The 23207-nt window shown below is 43.0% G+C and overlaps 1 protein-coding gene across 2 annotated transcripts in view; it reads left to right on the forward strand.

The window, feature by feature from the left end:
• Positions 1-1783: 1783 nt before the first annotated feature.
• The window catches only part of SLC2A12 (solute carrier family 2 member 12), a 33513-nt gene continuing 12089 nt past the window's right edge, over positions 1784-23207 (forward strand). The window contains exons 1-2 of one of the 2 annotated variants that reach the window (XM_056342414.1): positions 1784-2114; positions 9814-11136. In XM_056342414.1, the coding sequence (XP_056198389.1) occupies positions 1982-2114; positions 9814-11136 (1456 nt within the window). In that variant the 5' untranslated portion in view covers positions 1784-1981. The remainder of the gene's footprint in view (positions 2115-9813; positions 11137-23207) is intronic. The other variant, XM_056342413.1, reaches the window with a different exon arrangement.

Consider the following 23207-nt stretch of genomic DNA (forward strand, 5'->3'; position numbering starts at 1 on the left):
TCTCATCCACTCTCTGTGAAGATGAACCTGACATTCAGCTAAAGCCTGAACTGAACTCTCTTTTTCTCTCAGCTCCTTAGCAGGCAGTGGGTCACTGCCTCGGGGTCAGCATCTCCCAGGCAGCAGCTCTTGGCAGGAGGAGTGAACCCCGGAGCATCCCCCAGGGCCACGTGTCTGGGAGCACGGCTTTGGCTTTGCTCCCCAGCAAGCTGCTGTGGGCGTCTCAGTAGTTCACTGACTTCTGCAGGACCATTACATAGAAGGGCATTTGGGAAGTGGGAACAAATGTGTAGCTATGGAGTTAGCTGCATTTCCAGAGAGCAGGCACTTGGGCAGAGCTGTGGGTTATCTGAGGTGTGGGCTGTTAGAGGTGATCAGTTACACGTATCAGAGGAATCTTGTAGCAGCTGAGTTTAATCTTTGAAAAAATTTCTTTTCCTTCCCCAGCCTAAGCAGCCACTCATTTTTTCACAAAACATCTGAATAATTTCTTTATAAGTTGACATAATTTTTTGCACATACCCGATGAGGAAACAACACCTGTCTGGATGCCACAAGAATTTGTTAACAGCCTTTAGAGCATCCTGTACCGCCTGACAGGTGGACATTTCACATAGAAAGTATGTTACACATGCGAGTAGAGCTAGCCTGACTCATTTAACTCCACGCCAAAGGCACTGCCAAAACCAAACTCCCCACTGGAACTTGTGCCCCCACGGCATCCCTGGTGCTCCAGCATCTGAAGCTGACAGTGAAGGCAGCCGTCAGCCAGGGCAGTTACAGTGTCGTTTGTCAAATGTTTCTTGTTAAGCAAACACCAATAAAGGGTGTATCATGCCCAGTCTACTTAAGGAAAAATGTTTAGGAATTCTTCCTGGGAATACTGCAGAAGCTACCAACTTTCCACCTCTGCCTTTGCTCCCATACTATCTGCAGGCATTAGTGTATTAAAACAAAAACAACCAAGATAAAACAGCAAGTAATGAAAAAGAGCACAAACAAGAAGCCTGCAACATTGCCAGATTATACAACAGCAATTCCCACTGGGGATAGCTTGGACAACTTGCCTCACTGAGGCCCGTGGGTCTGCTGAGAGTGCTCAGAGGCTCCTGCACCAGGACCAGGACCAGGACCAGGATGTGGCAGGCAGCCCCAGTAGGCAGGTTGCCTTCACCCATGGTAGCTTTCCCCACCACTGCAGTCCAGCCTATAGCCACTGCTTCCACGAAAGCTAGTAGGGATGCAGTGACTCCTAGCAGCTCTCAAAGTTAAGCTTTTGACTCAATATAGCTCAGACAGTCTCAGTTTTCCCACAAATAATTGTCATGGGAGAGAGGGTGGCTTGCCTTTAATTTGCTGGTAAAATATGTTCATCTATGCCGTGAAAATTCCTGACACTAGTGTCACAGACTGTGATGGGCTGCCATGGCTTTTTTTCCTCTCTGCTGTTTCTCACCACAACTTGCTCACAATTTACAAGAATGAAGCAATGCCGTGTGTGTGTCAGTGCCCTAACTTCAGCTGACACAGCAAACACTTCAAATCCTCCCCTTCTATGTGCCTTCTCCGTTAAAAACCTGTGCTTGTGAACACCAGAGAGAGGAGTTAAAGAGGAAAGTTAAAGGGGGAAAGAGAGAGAGACCCTTTAAGCTAATGGGTAAGGAATGTGCATGGAGCTGTGCGTGGACGTCTGATGTCTCCAACTATTTGTTAAAAAGCAAAAGCAATACTTCCGACAGACGGCCCTCCCCTCGCCTGCAATAGGCTCCCAAGAATAGCAACAGCCTGTGTCACTGCAAAGGGCAAAGCCTTCTGAAATAGCAACAAAGTTGTTCACAAACCACTTTGTGGTCTGCATTTGGTTTCAGCCAGCTTCAGCAACTTGTTGCCATGAGGAAAATAACCTGTGCTTTCCTCGCTGGCCAGGGAAGGACCGCTGCCCTGTGAAGTGCTCCTGCCCCAAGGTGCAAAGGGGGTGGCAATGGTACCTGGCCAGAGCACAGAGGACCTCGGCCAGCAGAGCCGGACGATGAGAGCAGGGGAGGATGAGAAGAGCAGCCAGGACAGCCGCCGCAGCAGCCGCCACCACCTCCGCCAGCTCCCAGCTGCAGCAGGTAACGCGGCAGGAGCTGAATGCCAGCTGCAGCCAGCAGCAGTGGCCGCGTAGCTAATGCTCAGGGCTGGGGGAAAACAGCCCTGCGAAGCCAAGGGGCTCTCAGGGCACACCGTCTTGATTCCTAAAAGTGTGAGAGGGGAAAATGCGAGTAAGGAAGGGAAATGCCAGCTTGAATTTTGAATGAAGGTTTATGTGATACTTTTCCCAAAAGGCCTCAGTCCTACTGTTCATGCATGTGCTGTCTGTTGTGTATATCCTTGTCCTTTAGGAAGATCGGTCACCTGAAAAATCGGAAAATCCACTGCCATCTAAGATAACAACAGTGCTCCGGTCCTTGCATGCTTGGGAGCAATTCAGCCTTTTTCACTGAAGTGGAGGGAGGCCAGGCAAGCATTGCACCTACTCACGCAGGGCCAAAGTACAGGGTAGGGGAACAGGGAATCTCCTTTGCCGTTTTTCCCCTAGCATTGCAGGAGGAAACCAGGTTTTTGTGCTGATTCCCTGAAAAATCAACTGCATAATTTCTTTTGCAAAAGATTTTTGAGTACTGAAGCTGAACTTTGTAGCTCTTCGCCTTTGCTGTCCTACCCAGCCAGTTTTTCTAGGTTATAGCACGATTTTGCATCTTGAGCCTCTTTCACTGATGATAACATCAAGGGGAAAACGACCCACAATCATGACATTTCTCACCCACAAGACAGCTGTACCCAAACAGGAAAGCATGGCTGTAAGCCAGAAATTACTATGTCCCAAGCAGGTTTTGTTCATTTAAAAATCAGTGAACTGACTAACCCACGAATGTTCAGTTACCACAGGTGCAAATGCTTTGTAGGGGTGTAATAGTGATTACTGCAGCAACATTTACTGATACCTGGAAGCAGAGGTTAATCGAGAACAAAAAGCCAGTTGTTGTACAGACATATTTAACATTACCTTAGGGTATGGGGGGAGCAGTGCAGATGGTTACAGGATAGCATTAACAAAGGGAAGCACAGCAGCTACAGTAAACAGACAATAAAAGTTACTGCAGCACAAGGGCTACGGTTAGAAGAGTACTTGCATATTACACACTTGGCCTCACCCTCAGAAATTAAAGCAGTAACCTGAGGAATTTATAACTACCTATCTAGGAATTAAAAGAACTTGTTGATTCTTACTGGCAAATAACAAAACAAAACCCAAATGCCATTTAGTGTATTGAAAGGGCAGGCTGCCTCCTGACATAATGAAAACACATGGCAGAGCGCTAAGAGAGATGGAGAGATGTTCAGGGTGGGTCTGTCCAGGATCTACACTCCCCATCTTTCCATCAGCACCAAGGGGCTTTTTTTCACGAAATCTGAATATTACTCACAGAACACATTTGTCAGGCTTATGCTGTACAAAGTATACAATGCTTCCCACCATTGCAGGCATTCAGATGTGTGAAAATGCACAATATATTAGCTTCCTTCTGCCTTCTGTTTTAGTTCAATTTAAAAAATACTTGTTTTGGTTTTGCTTTTCACACTTGGGTGGGAGGAGTCACATTTGTCAAATGGTCATGATCCCACATGGCCCTGACACTATTTTTGGGTAAATTTAATATTTTCCAGCTCTGCTTGCAACATAACTTTGCCCAAAGACACCATTTGTTTCATCCCGTAGGGTCTTGTTGAGTAACTGTTTTGGATCCCATGCCAGACCTCTAGATGGACAGTTAGATCAGATGTATCCTAGCTAATAGGAGAAATGCACCTATTGGGCAGCTACTGGATCTAAAGAAACATTAGGCGTTAGAATAGATCAACAGGGTAACACATACCTCTTTATACCAGACAACTGGATGAGACAAAGAAAGTAACTGTGACAGTGCAGCAGAGATCATGATGGCATGAAAATGAAATAATCACCTTTTATGAGAAGCAAACCCTTGACTTAATTATGCAGCAATTCCCAAAATATGCCATTAAATATCTATTGTACAAACCCATGTGATCCACATGCTATACAGTTTAGCAAAATGCTCCTCTAAAGACAATTTGGGGAACTGTAAATGCTGTTTCCCTGTAAAGGCCAACTTCTTGTATGTCAGACAGCACTTAGAGAAGAAATATGTTGTTAAAGATATCTTAAAATTTTCAGATACAGATGCTGGAGTTTTAAAATTTATCATGGATAGATACCTTGTTCAATTGAAAAAAAGGAGATTCCATGCTGTGGGTTCATGCCTATGCAATGCACTCAATTCATTGTGATTTTCTAAGCTGTGCTTATTAACCAATCGGAACCAGAGCTTGATTCCACTTGCCAAATGTCTAAATAGAACAAAGAATCCCCAAGGATTTAAAGAACATATCTATTTGACCTTCCAGGAAAATACTTTTCTTCCCTCCCAAAATGAGACATTTCTCAGCCCAGATTAAACCAAAGTCAATGCTGGAAGAGACTGTCGAGTCCCCTCCTATCAAGACATGTATTTGCACAGGTCACATAAAGTAATCACCCATCCCACTAGTTTCCTGTATGCACACGGCATGTTCTCATAGGAGAAAGGAAAGAAAAACTACATCACAGAAATCTCAGTGTCTGAACTAATGAGGAGTGTGGTGCTGCCAAGATGAGCTGGAAAGGGCTCCCAGGCGCCTTCCCTGTAGCTCTCCTGCACATGAAGTGGGGGAAACATGGTGTTTTTCTCAGCTCAGCCTGCTTGCAGATCTTTCCTGGCACAGATCATTTCTCTGTAATGCCCATAAAATACATGCACAGACCAAATATTTTGCCTTTGGAAGAACCATTTTTCCCAAATATGTGCTTGAAAATAGTAAAGGGCCACTCCCTTACTACTTGGCCCCATCCAGTCTCAGCAGCAGTACACTGTGCTATACTACCACTGTGCCTGGTCTCCTTTTCAGTAACGAAGCATAAACATTTCCAGAAAATGTTCTTAAAGATAAGTTTGTTTGCCAAGTAGTGCTGCTTTTGACCTGAGTAACAGTTGTGAGAAAGCATTTTGTTTACATGGGGAAACTAGAGAATAGACTTTCCAATCACTTGTCACATAACAGCCACACACTCCTTAGCCGTGGAGTTTGCTGCAGGCAGAAGGAGAAATTTCTCTGGAAGTCATCATTAAAATATTTTATTCCCCTGGGCTGCACACTGCCATGTATTTTGCAGGCATCTCATAAAAATAAAAGGAATATATATTTTAAAGAAGCTTTTTTTTTTTTTTTTTTTTTTTTTGAAAAGGAATGCCTAAGAACTGCCAGCAACAACATTAAAAGTGACACTTAAAAGGATCGTGAGTACAACTACTGCAACAGGCTTTATCTGGAAATGTTAAAGCAAAACATATGCTGAAGTCAGAAGGCATTTTGTGTGGAGGAAGACCACAAAGGAGAACCAAGCAGAGATTTCAGGGTTTAACTCAGCAGGCAGTTCTCAGCAGGCAAGTCTTAGTTACAGCAGTTAAACAAAAGCTCATAGTAATGTAAGGATGTTTCTCAGCAGAATAGGGCCTGTGCGGAACTAGAGACACCAAGTTAACTGCTGAGTTTGCTCCTGCTAATGCAGAAAGGCAACGTGTCTCCCTCTGCATCACATCAGAACCTGCCTTGCATTCAGGGGTCTGCTTTAATTACAGCCCTCTGCTATTTCTACATGACTGTGGGTGTTTGTCACTGGACACATGAACAAGGACACCAGTTGACCCAGTAAAAAAAAAAAAAAAAAAGAAACATTAAGACATCGGTCAAGCTGCTGTACTAGGAGAAGAAAGACATATATAGGCTCGAGTACTTCCCTCGCAACTTCCCAGGTGTCCAAGCTCCACCACACCCAGCTTGTACGCCTCTCAGATTAAAAATAAATAATCACCTCGGTGGCTCTGATCTGAGGAGCACAGGCTGAGGAGAGCAGAGTCTGGATTGTAAAGAACAGTGCTGACGGTGGACTCCATCAAGATATTTGAGTTGGCACTGCCATTTTGAACCAGAAACTGGAACCATACAAAACTGACAGTCACACATTTAAAGAGTTAAAAGCCATGCAGGAGCAGGACACAGACCTCAAAGTATCAATAAGAGACACTGCCTACACTGTTGTGTTTCTGCTGGAGAGCCTTAAACTCAGGTTTTGTCCCTTTGTTATTTAACATTTTCTCTCAACTGCCTGGAGGAAGATAATAATGGATTATTTTAAGGTGATAAAGGTGACAGGTGATTAATAAATGAGATATATCACTGGCTGAATTCAATTCAGATGGCTTGGCCTGCTGACTGCAAATTAACGTGCTGTCTGGGGTGCCTCTCTGCTAACTTTAGACATCTGCATCTGAGCAAGCCGCACAGATTCCTTTTATAGGCGATGGAAAGAAATAGGCATCTGACCTATTTCAGTTATCTAGAAGTGTCTATTTTTCACAAGTGGTTACAGAAGAAATCTAGAGATGCTGTAGACCTCTCACAGTTAGGTAAGTTGAACCCATCCTGTGCGTTTTAATACAGACAACGTAAAGTGATTTGCATCCCTAGCTAGGACGCAAGAAGGCAGGCCATATTTAAAGGAAAGGCAATGCCTTGGCAAGAACCCAGTCAGAAAAGAAGCTGGTTGTCCTGGAGGATAACCAGCAGAAGATGAGCTCCTGTACATGGCTGTGGCAATCCTTAGATGAGTAGAGGGGGGAATATCCACCAAGAGCAGGACAATTATGTCAAATTCCTATCTGGCACTGTACAGCCACTGCAGGAACACTGGGTCTGGCTCAGGATTTATTGAAGAAGTTGATAATCTGGATAGAGTTCAGAGAACAGGCTCTGAATACTTAAGGGACTGGTAAACTTGTAAAGCCTCACTCACAGGCTGTGTAGCTTATCAAGGAGAGGTCTGTGGGATGACTCAGTGACAGATACAATTTTGTACTTAGTGAACACAGCTAAGTGCAGGCAAATGGAGAATGGGATCTGGTGGCTGGAAGCTGAAGTTGCAGAAATTAAGTCTGCAAATAATTTATGATAATTTACAGTGAAAGCAATGAACCATTGGGACAGCTTGTGACTTAAAGTCATTGGCTTTCAATCACTAGCAATTTTAAAATAAAAGCTGAATATTTTCAATAGCCTAGTTCAAATAAATTATCATTTAAACATGTCTGAAGGGTTATGTTGTGCTGTTTATGAGTGTCAGACTGGATGACCACAATGGTCTGTTTTGCCTTCATAATATGTAAAGAAAAATCTTAGATTCAATCTGCATGGCTTAATGACATAAAATACAGAGGTATCCAAGAAAGCACAGATATCAGCACTGAGCAGAAGTTTGGGCAGAGCACCGTGATCAAATTATCAGTGTGGTTCCGATACCAAAGATCATTCATTCAGCACAACACCGTGTTGTTACCAGCCCTGATTTCCAGCCAGGATTCGTTGGAGGGGTATATCTCCCAGATCTAGTAATATACACCAAGCAGGCAAGTCAGAAGTATAAAGGGGAGGGAGAAATTAGGTTTTGCAATGATAGAGTGTATACTGCATGCATGTGTTGGAGGATGGAGCATATGTAGCACAAAGCAGCTTAACTGGAGACGGTAGTACTTCCACTGAAGTGCTATTTAGCATGTGAAGGAAGTACAGCAGGACCTTGCCCTAATCCATGCACTAACCTCTGTTTAAAATAAGTGCAATGATCTCGGATCCTGCAGACATAAAGGAAGAAAAAGCTTTAGACATAATACAGACATGGATGACAAGAAAAATATTTAAAAAATATTGTTTCATCACTGGAACATTTTGCAAATTTGCTTCTGACATTTTCTCCAAGCTGTCCCCACCTTCATCACAACAAATCTACCATCCACCCCCACCTTCTGAAAGACTTCTTGCAGTACTCCCATTTCTTCCATGACCTTACAGCTCATCATACCAAAACCATGGGTTTTGCCCATCTCTTGTCTACCTCTGGCTTGCCAGCCACCCAAGCCCAGAGGCAGAGTGGGCTGAGGCGTGCTGGGTGCACTCAGCAACTTGGGGCTGCTGCTGCTTGGCTGCTGCTTGGCTTCTGCTTGGCTCAAAGGGAGCAAACCCAGAGCCAGGTAGGAGAGCTAATAGGCAATACTTATCTTAATAGACTTAATGGGCTTACACATCTCCCCTGACCCTGGAATCAGAGCTTATACTCACACAGTTAAACTCTGCTGCCTTCCAGAATAACCCAGACTCCTGCGGAGTAGGTTGCAGGGTGGGATGGTGGGCTCACGCCTTGAGCCAAACTGCCTCCAGGAATTGTTAGGAGAGCAAGAGGTGGCTTGGGGCACAACCATGCCAGGGACCATACCAGCAATTTATTGGAATACATGGCCATGTGCCAGGGTCCAGGCTTGGGCACTGGCATTGTTTATTTTAGTAGTGCAGACATTCTGCTAGGGCTTCCCTCCTCCTCTCTTTTCACAATTTGCTTCATAAATGTAATATCCTCTGTCAAACCAGATTGATCCTTACCAGTGTGCTCAAAAGTTATTGGCAAGGAACTCCAGGCAGTCAGCGTGATCAAAGAACCTTAATGCCTTAGAAAAATAAGTGAAAAATAAACAAAGTCTATGTATCATTTTCAATCAGACCATATACAACTTTCCAGCCAAGCTGGAAAGTACTTTTTCCAAGAGAATTAACTGAAATACAGACTCTTTTATGCTGCAAAAGCTACCTCTCCTCAGACACATCCTAATCTCTCCAACTAACCGGAAAATCAGAAGTCAATTTACTCTTTTCCTATTTGTGTGGCAGCCAACATCATGATGAGAGGAAAATCATGCCGAGAGAAAGAACAAGACCAACAATAACAAACTGATATATTCCTCAAAGTTTAGGGTGCAAAAGGCTTCACAGTTAGTAGAATATGAACAGTCAAATCTATCTTGCAACAATAAACAATGAATCACAGTTGGATAAAACGAGTTTGTTTTAAAGTGGACGTTCAGAGGCATATAATCTCCATTTGGTTTATGTTTTCACCATCTGTTTTTTATTCCTGACATTGTTGCCATCATAAACTATGCAAAATATTTGATCCTGATACTCTGAAGTATCTGAGATTAGTCATGGGCAAAGCCCAGAAAGTTCATTAATTTTTACCTCAAAGATTGGTGTTCCTAGAATATCCCAGCTATCTGGATCAGCCTCATGCTCAGTGGGTAATTTTCCATCAGGTGAAGCACCGGAATTAGGAAATGGAGAGGGAAAACTTGTTACTTATTCAAGTCAGGGTTGAAGCAGTTTGGCTAGGAAATTACTGCCTTCCTGGCCCATGGTACACTAGCTGGGTGGACATGACTTCCTCAGTTCAATACAGGAATAAAACTGAGAACATCTCAAGGCAAAAACTGCTTTCTTACCAAAAGGTTGTTATTGTCAGTGTTGCCTTTTGCAATGACATTCTGAAGTAGAAGGTTTAATTATTTAAAGCCTGATCAAAACCTTATTGACTTCTGATCAGTAAGACAAGGAACTCAAAGGCATTTATATGAATTAAAAAATGTATTTTTTTGTTCTTTTCAAAAATAGCTTTTTATGTCACCACTGGGTTTGTACACACCTAACTCCTTTGCCTAAAAGTTACAAAAAGATTTTTTTGACTGGCATATCAAATAAAGTTATTATTAGTTATCAGAATGTTGCAGAAGTCACACTTTCTAGTTTTTGTGGTTTTTTCTCTTATTTCAGGTTGTGGAACATTTACTTTTCTATCTTCTGCTGTTGCTGCCGTAAGTGGACTTCTGATGGGTTACGAGTTGGGCCTTATCTCTGGAGCTCTCCTTCAGATGAGCAGCATATTAGCACTCTCTTGCAAAGAGCAGGAAATTGTTGTAAGTTCCCTGCTTTTTGGGGCCTTATTTGCATCCCTTACGGGTGGATTCCTGATAGACCAATTTGGAAGGAGACTTGCTATTATTATTGCATCTTCTTTACTTGTGTTGGGAAGTCTGATTTTACTGCCCTATGAATCATACGGGATACTTATTGTGGGACGGATTGCCATAGGTATTTCCATCTCATTATCATCAATTGCAACATGCGTGTATATTGCTGAGATCGCCCCGCAGCACAGAAGAGGTCTCCTCGTGTCATTGAATGAACTCATGATTGTGATAGGCATTCTCTTTGCCTATATTTCAAATTATGCGTTTGCCAGTGTATCTCATGGCTGGAAGTACATGTTTGGCCTTGTGATTCCATTAGGTGCTTTGCAGGCTATTGCCATGTATTTCCTTCCTCCAAGCCCTCGGTTTCTTGTCATGAAAAATAACGATGAAGCTGCAAGCAAAGTACTGGAGAGGCTACGGGAAACATCAGATGCTACTAAAGAACTTACTGTGATCAAGTCTTCCCTGAAAGATGAACATCAATATAGTTTCTTGGACCTGTTTCGTTCAAAAAACAACATGAGGGCCCGAATGTTGGTAGGACTCACTCTAGTCTTTTTTGTGCAAACAACTGGGCAACCCAACATTTTGTTTTATGCATCGACTGTTTTGAAGTCGGTTGGGTTCCAGAGCAATGAAGCTGCCAGTTTGGCTTCTACTGGAGTTGGAGTGGTTAAAGTGGTCAGCACAGTCCCAGCCACGGTTTTTGTGGATCAAGTTGGAAGTAAAACTTTTCTATGTATTGGCTCTTCTGTTATGGCACTGTCGTTGGTCACTATGGGCTTAGTGAACCATAACATACATGTGAATTTTACTAATGTCTGTAGAAGCCAATCTCCAGAGGATTTCTTTCTCCAGAGACCAGAAAACCTCAGCGGTGTCACCAACGGGAGTCTCAAGGACCTCTTTGCTAGCATGGCTTCACCAGAAAGATTGTCATTTGATGCGCAGAGAAGCCCAGATGTTGCTAGGACAGGAGAACTGAACAGGACTGCCCTGGCAGGAGGCAAAAGCACAACAGGGTCTCACCTGAAAAGTGGGGAGGTTCCTGCTGTCCTGAAATGGCTCTCACTGGCCAGCCTCCTTGTTTATGTTGCTGCATTTTCCATAGGTCTTGGACCAAGTAAGTGTTTCATTTTTCTAACTCTTTGTAATGATTTACTTACAAGTGGATTAAGTGTTGGGATGACATGCCCAGCTTGGCAACAGGCAGTTTCCAAGCTGAGCAAAGCAGTGTTTTCTGCTAATATGCACTGGTATTGTCACAGGCTGTCCCGGTTGTGACCTGGGGTGTACTTTTTAGGAATATGTCTTGCTCATTAAGATCAAGGGCCTGATCTCCTTTCAGTTCAATGAAATTAACTGCTCCTCTTCAGTGAAGTTAAGAACTGCTGTGAGCTTTGTAAAGCAAAATTATGGGAGCCCTGGTTATCTTTTCTCTTCCTAGTCTATTGTGTCCTTACATTGGGAAGGTTACAATGTAGGCATTTGCTGCTGCTAACTCATAAACCCAAGATAATGATGAGCTCTAGACCTCTGTATGGTATGACACCATCAAATCCATGAAATGCCAGAATGCGTGAGTCCTGCTGAGGGCCTGGACCCCTGACTATATAATAGTCTTCAGATACAGGCATCATGGTTTAACCCCACCTGGCAACTAAGCCCCACCCAGACACTTGCTCACTCCCTCCTGGTGGGGTCAGGGAGAGAATCGGAAGGGTAAAAGTGAGACAGCTTGTAGGTTGAGATAAAGACAGTTTAACAGGTAAAGCAAAAGCTGTGCATGCAAGCCAAACAAAACAAGGAATTAATTCACCACTTCCCATCAGCAGGCCTGGGTTCAGCCATCTCCAGGAAAGCAGGGCTCCATCACACAACGCTTACTTGGGAAGACAAACACCATCACTCCAAACATCCCCCCCTTCCTTCTTCCCCCAGTTTATATACTGAGCATGATGTTCTATGGTATGGAATAACCCTTTAGCTATTTTGGGTCAGCTGTCCTGGCTGCGTTAACTCCCAATTACTTGTGCCCCTCCAGCCCTCTTGCTGGCAGGGTCTGAGAAACTGGAAAGTCCTTGACGTAGTACAAACATTACCCAGCAACGACCAAAAACATCAGTGTGTGATCAACCTTATTCTCACACCAAATCCAAAACACAGCACTGCAGCAGCTACTAAGAAGAAAATTAACTCTGTCCCAGCTGAAACCAGGACAATAGGAAAGATATTAAAGGTATAACTCATGAGTAAACTATAGTGTCATTGCCTCTACCTGTTGAACAGCACAAGTGGAAAAACACTAGGGCACATCACTGTACAACCAAGGTACTGCTGCAGCTGCCACCACACTTGCATGGTTCCCACTGTCTCCAGAGGAGAACGTCTGCCATTCCCAGAGACTAGCAATTAAACCTCTCTGTTTTGTTTTGCTTTGCTTCAATAGCACTTGCATATTATTGTATTTTGAAGGGGTTGGTTTTTTAAGCCACACTGCAAAACCCACATGCACAGAGTCCATTATTTATTAACAGACTTGGTGTGCTTTTGTGCCCTGGCTCAAACTTGCCTTGCAAGCACACTGTACTCCTGCTGCACTATTATGATTAAAAGCTTGCCAGAAGAATACAACCCAAGAATTGCACTAACAGCAACTCCCCTGCAGTTTTTATTTATTTTAAACATTACTCACTGGAAGAGCAGCGTAAGATAAGCATTCATCGCCAGGGCAGCGAACTTCACTGTGTTATTGCAGCATTATTCCCTCCCTTGCAGACCATCTTGGGGCTGGATTCTGCTTTTGATGACACAGGTTCAAAACAAGGGGTGCAGCCCTGAAGAGAAAATGTTACTTCAGCATTTACTGGAGTGTTTCAAACACACATCTAATGACCCTCAAGGCAGGGGCATGCGTTCAGGCTTGGCCTCCTGTTGAAAGCTGCTTTCCCGTTGACCTCACTGTAAATGGGTCCTGGTCATTTGAGCTGGCCTAATGTGAAGTTAATGATAACGACGTCTACTTCCTTGAGGGCTACAGAAACTGACTAGTCTGAGAAGTCTTTGAGGCCCATGCTTGTTTTCTGACCTCATTCTTGACTAAGAGCACAAATACCCTCAAACAGCATATGCGACAGAACAGACATGTCTCAGCTCCAGCATGCTGAAATCATGTATGATAAAGCCACAGTCAGGCAATTTAAACTGACAGATGCGTTTGGGTAGCAAGTGATGGTCAGGTCTAGGAGAGATACAGGTATTTAAAATTGCAGATAAGTACTTTCAAGACATTTTTGTGCCTTTAAAAGTACACTATTCAGTTAAAATGGACAATGTATAGAAAATGCAAAGGTCAGAGATTCAAGAGATTGCTGGAATCTGCAAAGGACCTATTGTAATTAAATAATCTGGGTTGGGAGGCACGGTTATGAGTTGTGTCACATGTTCAGCCTTCAGTATCTGCTGCTTGGAGTTCAAATCCTTGAATATATTTTAAAAGTCTACCTTTCTTATCCTCAGTATGCCTTTCTTAGTGTAAAGAAAAAGACAAGCCCCTCTGCTTATATAAAGTAAACAGTTTTAACATGTTTATTATCCCTACTCTTAAAAAAAAGATACTCATCTCTAAATCTGGTCTGTGGTCTGGACCAGACTGTTAGCCATTGATACTCTGCAACAGGAGGGAGGCATCGAGGCTGCACTCGCTGGCTGTTGTGGCCAGGCAATGCCCAGGCACCTAGCAACAAGCACTGTAATCCCCACACCACTATATTTTCAATGTGAACATCTCACACTTGGCGTGTTGTCTTCCTGTCCTGCTGGCTGAGGTGAAGGCTGTGCTGGCGATGTGTCTGTTTGTAACTTACACATCAAATGAGCCTCTTTTGGACAAAGAACAAGGGATCTTGCTCTTTTCCCTCCACTCCACAAAGCCATTTCTGGAGCAAATTCACCCACTTTATTTTGAGTCCCTGCTGCATTATGTTCTGTGGGGATAAAGGAGAGTCTGTGTAGCACCATTAGGAAAATAGCACACTTTTCATTGGGCAGATCATGCAACCTCAGCTCTATCATCTTTTTTTAATTACTTTGTCCTTTTTTTTCCCCCTGCCTTTTTTAGGGTTCTGGTTAAAGTTCTAGCTAAAGTCCACATTTGCATAGCAGACGTTTATAAATATTGTATTTTCCCATGAATTCTCTTTTGTCTCCAAATTACATGAAGTAGATGGATTTTTTAATGAACTAAACATATGCTAAATATATTTATTGCAATTTATCAAAGCACCCAGGCAGCACAGTGATGAGTACTCAAAAATAGACAGCGAGAGATAAAAGCCATTTTTGCATTATAAAAGAATTCACAGACTAGCAAGCATCTGCTTAGTAATTTTTCTGATTCTGAGGTGCTTTATATTTATATCATCAACCCTTATGCAAGATAAAAAGAGTATTTCTGCTGCTCTGTTTTGGATTAATTATGTTTGATGAACTGTGATTCAACTGCTTGTTCACACTCAATTTCACACAATTATGAGGACGTTTTGTAGGTGCAACAAATCAGTGTTGCATTACATTGCAGAACAGCACATGCTGTCTCTCCAGGTGTGTTTGCAGAGGCATTTCAAGGCAGTTATTAGCTAAGGGGACTTACCCAACAGTCACCTTTGTCTTGACTTACCTTTGTCTGTATATCAGAAAGGTCAGATGAGGATCAACCATTGTCACCAGGGAAATGAGCCCTGGTGAGCCCAAGAGCCCAAAAGAGACCTCTCTCTGGCTGCCAGGTGAAGGATGAGGAGTGCAAGAGGGGCTCTTCATTGTTTTCAGTGCATGTTTGTACAGAGAGACAGTCAAACCTGCTGTATGTCGAAGGGGGGACAGGAAAAATAGGAGCCTTGCAGAAATGCTGCTATGCCTTGCACAGGGAGCAGTGAGTGCAGGCTAATGAGATGAGTGCAGTGTGGAGGTAGATCACCAATTTGTCATCCAAGGTAAAAGCTCAATGTGTCCCTGGAAATCGATTTAATATGAAGGACACACAGAGACATTGTAGTCAGGGCCGTGACCACGCATGACCACCTACCTACTAAATGACACAGAGTTAACCAAAATAGTTGCAGAGCATCTCATTTGCCAGATGCTCTGTTCAAACAACCTGAGGGGCAAAAAATAGTGGTCCTTTCTTATGAAGAGGTGTCACCTCCTTCACTCATCACTGTTGTGTATTACGGTATGTTGAGATGCAGGGACCAGGAAAGCCAGACTTGTGGAGTGTCAGACATTTTTCAAAATAAGGCTGTGAATGTGGGGCTCTTGGTGTTGGATGGAGCATGTGCAAGAGAGTTCTCTTGATAGGGCAACTGCAGGGCAGCTCTAGCCCTTCTGAAACGGAGTGGGTGCCCAGAGCCCTGCTGCTTTATTGGCGGACCTGACGAACAAAATTCAGATTCAGGTGTCAGGCGGCACCCGTTACCAAAGATCTGCTTCTCTGCCCTGACCATCTCCTTTTGCACCATTTAGGATCAAAGACTAAATAGGGACAACTTCCCTCCATATTTTCCTATATATCCCGTAAGTGAGGGGGGTCTCTCTCACTGAGTGATCTCACCAATAAGTAGCCGAAGGAGACAGTAGCACCATACACAGTAATACAGGGATGCAGCGTGGTCTGCAGCCAATCCTCTTTTGTCCAACAAAATCAGAGGTGCTCCAACAAGTCCTAGTCTGAGAAACAAGTAATGCAAACTCAGTCTGCACCCAACACAGCATATGTTTTCCCAGTCTGAATTTGTTCTAGGAAACAAAAAGCAAGTGAGCAAAGCAAGGCTTGGGTAGTACCTCCTTATATCGTGGTAGTGCTGTTCAAGGGAATCCATGCACATCACAGGGATATTTTGCTGTGGAGTGGGGAGCACTTTTATTGAGAGAGAGTTGTTGAATGTGTGCATTTGGACTGCATGTATGGTACTGGTGCCTTGTACAAAAGATCTCTTTCTCCTCCTTTAAACACGTTTCTGTATAACTGCAAAAGTGTTTAGGCAGTTGGCCAGTGAGCTTTGGATAATCTGCTGGTGCAAATCATATCAGGTCTGCTGATTTCAGGGATGTATATCAACAAACGCACCTACAAGTGGCACCAAGGGAATGTTTCATGACATGAATCATCCTCAAAACCATTTAGATGCATAAAGTCCAAAGGTATTTATGTCTCTGCCTATCTGGGACTGAAGATGTTCTTCATGTCCTAGAGAAGCTGCCAGCATCGTGTGGCTCTCCAAAACCAAGGACCAAACTCTCAGAGCTCTTCTCTTGAAAGCTATCACATGCTCCTCTTCCAGGGGACTTCTTGGAGCCACAGGGATTCCCCAGCCCCAAGTGCTCAGAGCCCACGTGGTACACCCACAGCTGTGGCCACAACACACCCAAAGCAGATCAGCATCTGCAGCTGGAGAAATGTCTTCTGAGTTTCAGGGCTTGGCACAAAAATACCACACATACCCACCCACACAGACATAAAATCTAAAAAATATTTTTAATATATTTGTGATTGATAAATAAGTGCATAACGGGGTCTTGCAGGAGTTATTTAGAACTCATGGCAAACCCCACTTTTCCACATAGCTGTTACAGTCCCATCGAAGCACAGCTCCCCTGAGTGGGTTCTTGTAAGACTTCCAGTTGATATTGATTAAAACCTGTTAAATAGTGGAATTAAGCCCCCATAGGAAGCCTTCTCAGACTGGGATATTATGCCCTCCATTGCCATCTGCATCTGGGGACCCCTCACGTCTCCCTGCTCTCAGTGTGTGGGTGCAGAGGCACGTACAACTGCCTGACTGATGTTAGCAGGCAGATTCAAAGCTGTTGGGGCAGGCACAAGAGAGGGACGGAGAAATCCCCACCTGTCTCCACACAGGTTAATAACCTTGTGGTCACTACAGTTACTTTCTTCATCGGGAAACCTGGTCTTACAGCCAGGTTATGTCTTCCCATAAATGAAACTACTTCCCTTCTGAGTTACCTGTTGGTAAAGACTTTTTTGTCTCTGCTTTCCATTCAGCTTTAACCTGGATGCTTGAGCCCCAGGTTTAAGCACCCATATGATCCTAGCACAGGGAAGGGCGGCAGGCCACCAAACCCCCTTGGGTTACTTAGTTTCACACTGATTAAATTTGTTCCATATAAGGAACCTGGAATTGCAGATTCGTGCACCCCAGCCTGGGTCCTCCCAAGAAGGAGCAGTGACTAGGCTGTCGAGAAAGCCCTGCTGCAGTGCACCATCTCTCTGCTGCAAGAGCTGTGTGGGCCATCAGCCCTCTGAGGAGCAAAACCCACACAGGAAAGTCAATGAAGGCAAACTTCTAGTGAGGACAAATCTTAGGAGCATATTTTTACTGATGAAAGACTACTTTGGGAGGAAGAGATGTCTGTTTCTAGTTTCTATTCTATTCTATCCCCATGCAAAAACTCCCTCACTTTGTTTACATCTTATTGTGAGTTCTTGAAGTCATTTAAATGCAGGTTTAAACCCATGTTGGGGACACTGGGGAAGATGGAAGAAGGATCAGGCAAGAAGGATCAAGGGGGGTGGAAGAAAGCTCCAGGGTTCACATGGAAATTGAAATCCATGGAGGTAAGGAAGGAAGTAAGTCCCTCTTTCTATCCATCACTGTCCTTAGGTAATCTTATCTGGTCTGTGGTGGTCTTTCTTTATGTATTTTATTGGATTAAGCAAGCCAAAATTAAAAGCTGTAACACTCCCCTAAAGCCCAGAGAATTACAATGGAGACAAATTTAGTCTTCTTGACTTTGCTCCTGTGATTCTTAGATGAACTTGCTACCTGAGTTAAAGCATGATTCATTAGCACAGTTAAATGCAGAACCATTTATGTGTCTTTCACCTCAGTCACTAAATGCATCTGTAACAAACTGCAAAACAGCTGCTTTCACATACGACACTGAACAGCCCAGGGACTCAAATCACAGAGGTCATGTCTCTTGTCACCCTTATGATCCAGATTGCATAGGACTGCTTTTGCTCTGCCCCAAAATGCTCTTGGACTTAAACTTGGCCACCAAATGCTCTACCAGAAATCGGTAAACCTTGTGGGAAAGAAAACTATTAGTTTGGAATTTCTGACCCTCCATGGATTTACCTGTTTGTTCCTGTGTTTTGAAATACTGTCAGCTCTATGGCCTTGTGCTAGCTTGGAAAACACTGGTAAAAGATAGGGCTGTCTAGAGTTCACTTCAATTACTTTGATGTTGGAGCAATATTTCAGGCTTTTACATAACATGGTTATTGTATTAATTTATAGTGCACTTGAATTTGATGTTAGCAGGCATTCATGCTCAGCATTGCCTTGCACAGCATTTGTTTGCAATGTTTTATTTTTTAATTTCTACATTTTGCAGAGCAGCTGTGGCCTGGCCTTAAATTTCACAGAAATGAGCAGCATCAGTTTTACATTGTTTTGTGGTTTACTCTGGAAAAGGAGGTAGTGGTGGGGATTAAATCAAGTGCTCAAAAACTAGCAAGTGCTTAAATGCTTTGTTGGATCTGAACCAGGATAATAAACCTTGGAAATGTGCATGTTTCACTGAGGATCAGTACAGAAAGTCCTGTTTCAGTTAATTAAAAAATGATCTTGGATCCTTTATTTTATGACAAGATTCCTAGCACTGTTCATTTGTACTGAATCATCTTTTAATGCATGCATCCATGTGGTTTGAATATGACACTCCTAGTATCTTAGTTCATTATTCCTGTGCTATTCAAATGGTACCTCATGTGGCCTTTATTTCACACTGTGTCTGTACCACCACGCTGCAGTAGAAAGACAAGGCATGTCAAATTGAAAAATAAAGCAAGGATTGTGAATTGCCTGCTTCTCCCTATTTCCTTGTCCCAGACAAGGTTTATCTGAAGCCCCTTGTTAACATGTCAGCTAACAAAGGTATTGGTTTGCCTTTTCACAGGCTGATTGGTAGTAGTGAAGTGCAAACCAATTTAAGGTATTTTTGGATAGCTGGACACTGAATTACAGTATTTAAAATTGCAGGAGGTGTTCTCTAAAATACCAGCCAAATATGTTAATCTTGTCTAACTTGATAGAACCTACAAGTTTGGGAGGCTTTTATAGGTGTTAAAAAGGTCATAATAAGAAAAAAAATGCTTTTGCAGTAATGACACATGGCAACGTCAGTGGGAGCTTCTCCTTAATTATTTTAGGACTCTGTTTTGCAAAGAGCAGAATAGCCTTGTTCAGCCCCGAGGCTGAACTTAAACTATACTGAGGTGCACAATCTGGGACATCATTTTCACTGACATCTGTGTTCCTGTTCGTAGTTTTAAGTATGCGAATGAGGGGAAGTCTTGGCAGATCAGGCCAAGGGCTTTGCTTTCTAAAAGAGGTACTGTGAAAAGAGGGAGTGACAACACCATGCCCCAGCTGATATTTCTGTGTCTCTGCTATGATGGTGGTTCAATCTGCTGTTGCTGAGCACAAAATTTGGCCCTCCAAGGACTGCCCAGAAAAGGTGTCTGTGTCTTGCCATACTGTGCTCCATTTAAACAGCTATTTGAGTCAATATCCTGCATTATATAAATATATGTATACTGATAGTTTTATGTTAATGGATCTACTGACACAAAGGCACTGCTTAAGAGAAATGATCTCCTGTGTTTAAAATTAGGCATTTTTTTGAAGTTCTACTCAGCTTAGTTAGTAGCCACTGGCCAAAATGGAACATTTTACCTCCAGACCCACTTTATAAAAAAATCTAGAGAACGAGTTTTGCTGTGATTCTAACTAGTAATTGGGCCTAACAATGTTCTATTGTTCCACAGGGACATTATCTTCTGTAAAGTGGTGCATTGTCAAGTGAGTCTAGCATACCATCTCCAGCCAGCTTTCATACAATAATCAAGGCTGCCTATCATTAGCCAAATTTGCCCTTCTTACTTTGTAGGTCGAGTGTTCTATTTAAGCATTCAGTAAATAACAATGGCCTTTGATAATCATATTAAAGACAATGAAAGATTTTACATTCATTTCCTTGACCATGTTCTAGGAGAGAAGATCATTGTGATACTGAAATCTGTGAAAAAGTTTATGGGGCTTATGTCAAGTACTACAAAATCCCGTTTCCTTTGGCAGAGAGGGCTGGGAGGAATTTTTTACAGGCAAACTGATCTTTGCCCAGCTTCGTACAAAAACTAGACTGTCAGTAGAGCTTTAAGTGCAAAGACAGTATTTTATTTCACTCATAAAGATCATCACACTAAAACATGCATTATAAAGTATGAGAAAATAATTATGCCAAAAAGGTAAAAATGTGCAATCACATCACTTATCGCCGCTGCTGAGAAAGGTGTAAACTACAGCCAAACTGCAGAGAGTGTGGCTGGATGGTAAGTCAGTGTATGAAGTCAGGAGACTGTTTCTCCCCATGGCATCTGAGTTTCTATGTCACATTGAGCTCTGGGAGGAAAGCCAGGTAGGTTTTCTCAAAGGAAAGGGGGCACAGGAAGGCAACAAGCTTCTATGGCCTTTGAAAAGCAACCCTAAGCACAGAAAACTCTTATGAAAGGAGAACTAAAAGATGTTTTGTGGCAAACAGACCCAGAGCCTTCACACCTTCCTCCTGGCTGCCTCCCTCCAGCAGCAACCAAAGCAAAACATGAGCAGCAGTGACCAGTGAGGGACTTAACGAAACAGATCACTGCAGGCCTCTCACTAAATAAGTCACTATTGTAAAAGGATGCTTATCCCTTCCACTGGCAGTTTTGTAAAGCATAGGCACAAGTCTCTATTTTGAAAGAACAAAGACTTAAATTGCCCCCAACTGCAGTGTCCTGCACTCCTCTGTTGTGCACCCCCTCAAGGACGAACATTAGCCCTTGGAAATTTACTAGAGTTACTAGAAAAACAGGTTTATTTGCCCCACCCAGCTGGATAATTTCTCCTCTCCATACTTTTTAGAAATGAAATATGTGATAATCTGAACTAATACAGGCACAACTTCTCCATGAATTAGAGCCTCTGGCTTCTGCAGTCATTCCTCTGCAAATGCCTCAGAGGATTATCCCAGATTCAATATTCTGAACAAATAAACACCTTCAAACAGGAATACACATTTCAGGTTTTGATTAAAAGGCCTTTTTTTGGATGGCAGTATGTGGTTTATTATAGTAAGCACCTTCTCCCTTGAAAGCTTGTTTTCCTTTTTCTTTTTCTCTCTTTTTTTCCTTTCTGCATACTCTGCTTGTTGTTCTACCTTGATGGGACAGTTTGAGTGTCTACATAACAAAGGACGAGAGAGACAGTGGCTGTGAAATCCAGTTGCAAACAGAATTGTCATCTCATACATCAGCTCAAATCAGCTTCTATTAAGGGACCTGAAAAGAGGTACAGACTATTACATACCTGCCTACAGTAAAGCTATGACATATCCTACTAATATATTTGCTGCTGAGCAGTGTTATTGGGTAAGATGGGCCACAAATCACATTAACTAAGACAATTCTACCATTCCTAGATCTTTATACATCTATCACTTCTTGCCCAGTAATCCTTCAGAGGGGAATCACTGTCTATAAGAAAGCTCTTCTGGTTTGTGACTATTCTTTCAAGTTGAAAATGGATGGTAATTGAAGATTACTGAAAATAGCTTTAAGAATATATTGAATAGCTTGCATGAAACAGGAAAACGCATACCAGACATTAAATTTTTTTCAAGTTCATGGAGATGAAAATTCCAATAGTTAAAAAAAAAAAAAAAAAAAAAAAAGAGTTAAAATGCAGGCTCACAATGGTGAGAAGGTTAGGGGAGGAAGGATGGCTGGGGAAAATCATAGGTGAAGTACATCTCACTGCCTTCCTTCTCAAGTGGCCCAGAAAACAGGGGAAGGACATAATGCACAGGTCTCACGGTCTTTTCCCCCCAAACCCTTCTGCTGCTCTAATGTAAATTGGAGCAGGCATGAGTGAAGGGTGATTTCCGTGTTCCACTGCAAGGTTCCTTAAAAAAGCACGTGAGTGTTCAGCCTGTCTGTTAGATAGTGATGCAAACAGTACAAACACTGGACAAAAATTTTTATATAGTCTGATACAGTTTAAGAGATAAAAGGATTAAATCCCACTGGTCCCAACATATGTTACTTCAAGGAGTCAGCCTAAGGGATTAACCATTAGAAACAGAAATGTAGAGCACCAGAAGAAAAGAAAAAGAATTTAAGATTTGCTCCTTTTGGATCATCAATGGTATCAGGTATCTTGCAACCAGTAGTCATAAAGCTGCTCAGAGAGAAGCACCTCGGAAGCCATAGAATGAGGTACGTATTGCTTTGCCCCCCAGAGATCAGGATGCAGCCAGAGGCATGAGATTAGCTGAGGCTTCTCATGACTCCCCTCTCAGCAACAGAGCAATTTCACTCCTTTTAATGTGTCCACACAAAGTCAGACTTGACCCTTAGCAGGCTGGCAGCATACACGCTCTCCAGAGCAATATAGCTGCTCATCAGCTCCATATTTGCTAGTTATTAATTTTGAGCAGCCACTTCAGTCTCATGTTATGGGGCAGAGCCAGAGAGACAAATAGCTGTCATTAAGCAGAGTCACCGATTTTTAATGCCAGTCATGATCATCTGCTTTGGCTTCTTGCACAAAACCATGGGCAGAGTTTCAGGCCACATTTCATGCATCATACCTCTTTTACCTGCTTTGGAAAAGGATAAACCCCCTCTCACCCTCTCTCCTTTCCAGTTTAAGCATCCCTCACTTTTTCCAGCCCCTCAAATCTCCTTCATTGGGGCTGCTGCAAAAGCCTTCGCAGGAGTTGCATTGCGTGGGTGCTGGGACAGTGCAGGTTACAGCAGTGGGTCCCCCTACCTCAAATCCCAGCTCTGCCCCAGAGCTGTGTGCCCTCACAGGTACACACCATGCACACCACGAAGGCTTGTGCCCTCCCCTGCAGCGTTACCTTTGAAAACAAGGCAAACCAGCGCTGAAGCTGGCCTTTTGTGAGAAGTAGTTTGCTATCTGGCTATTTGTGTTAATACTCAGCAGAGCCAGAAACCAGGTAAATCAAAAATCTGTGGGGTTTCATAAGTCTGGAAAAAATTCTGATCTTGGCAAAGCCAGGTATTAGCCATGTCCTTTGACTTCCCTCCTCTCATGGCAGCTTCTCAGT

This window comes from Falco biarmicus, chromosome 6 (genome assembly GCF_023638135.1).
Source record: "Falco biarmicus isolate bFalBia1 chromosome 6, bFalBia1.pri, whole genome shotgun sequence".
NCBI lineage: Eukaryota > Metazoa > Chordata > Aves > Falconiformes > Falconidae > Falco > Falco biarmicus.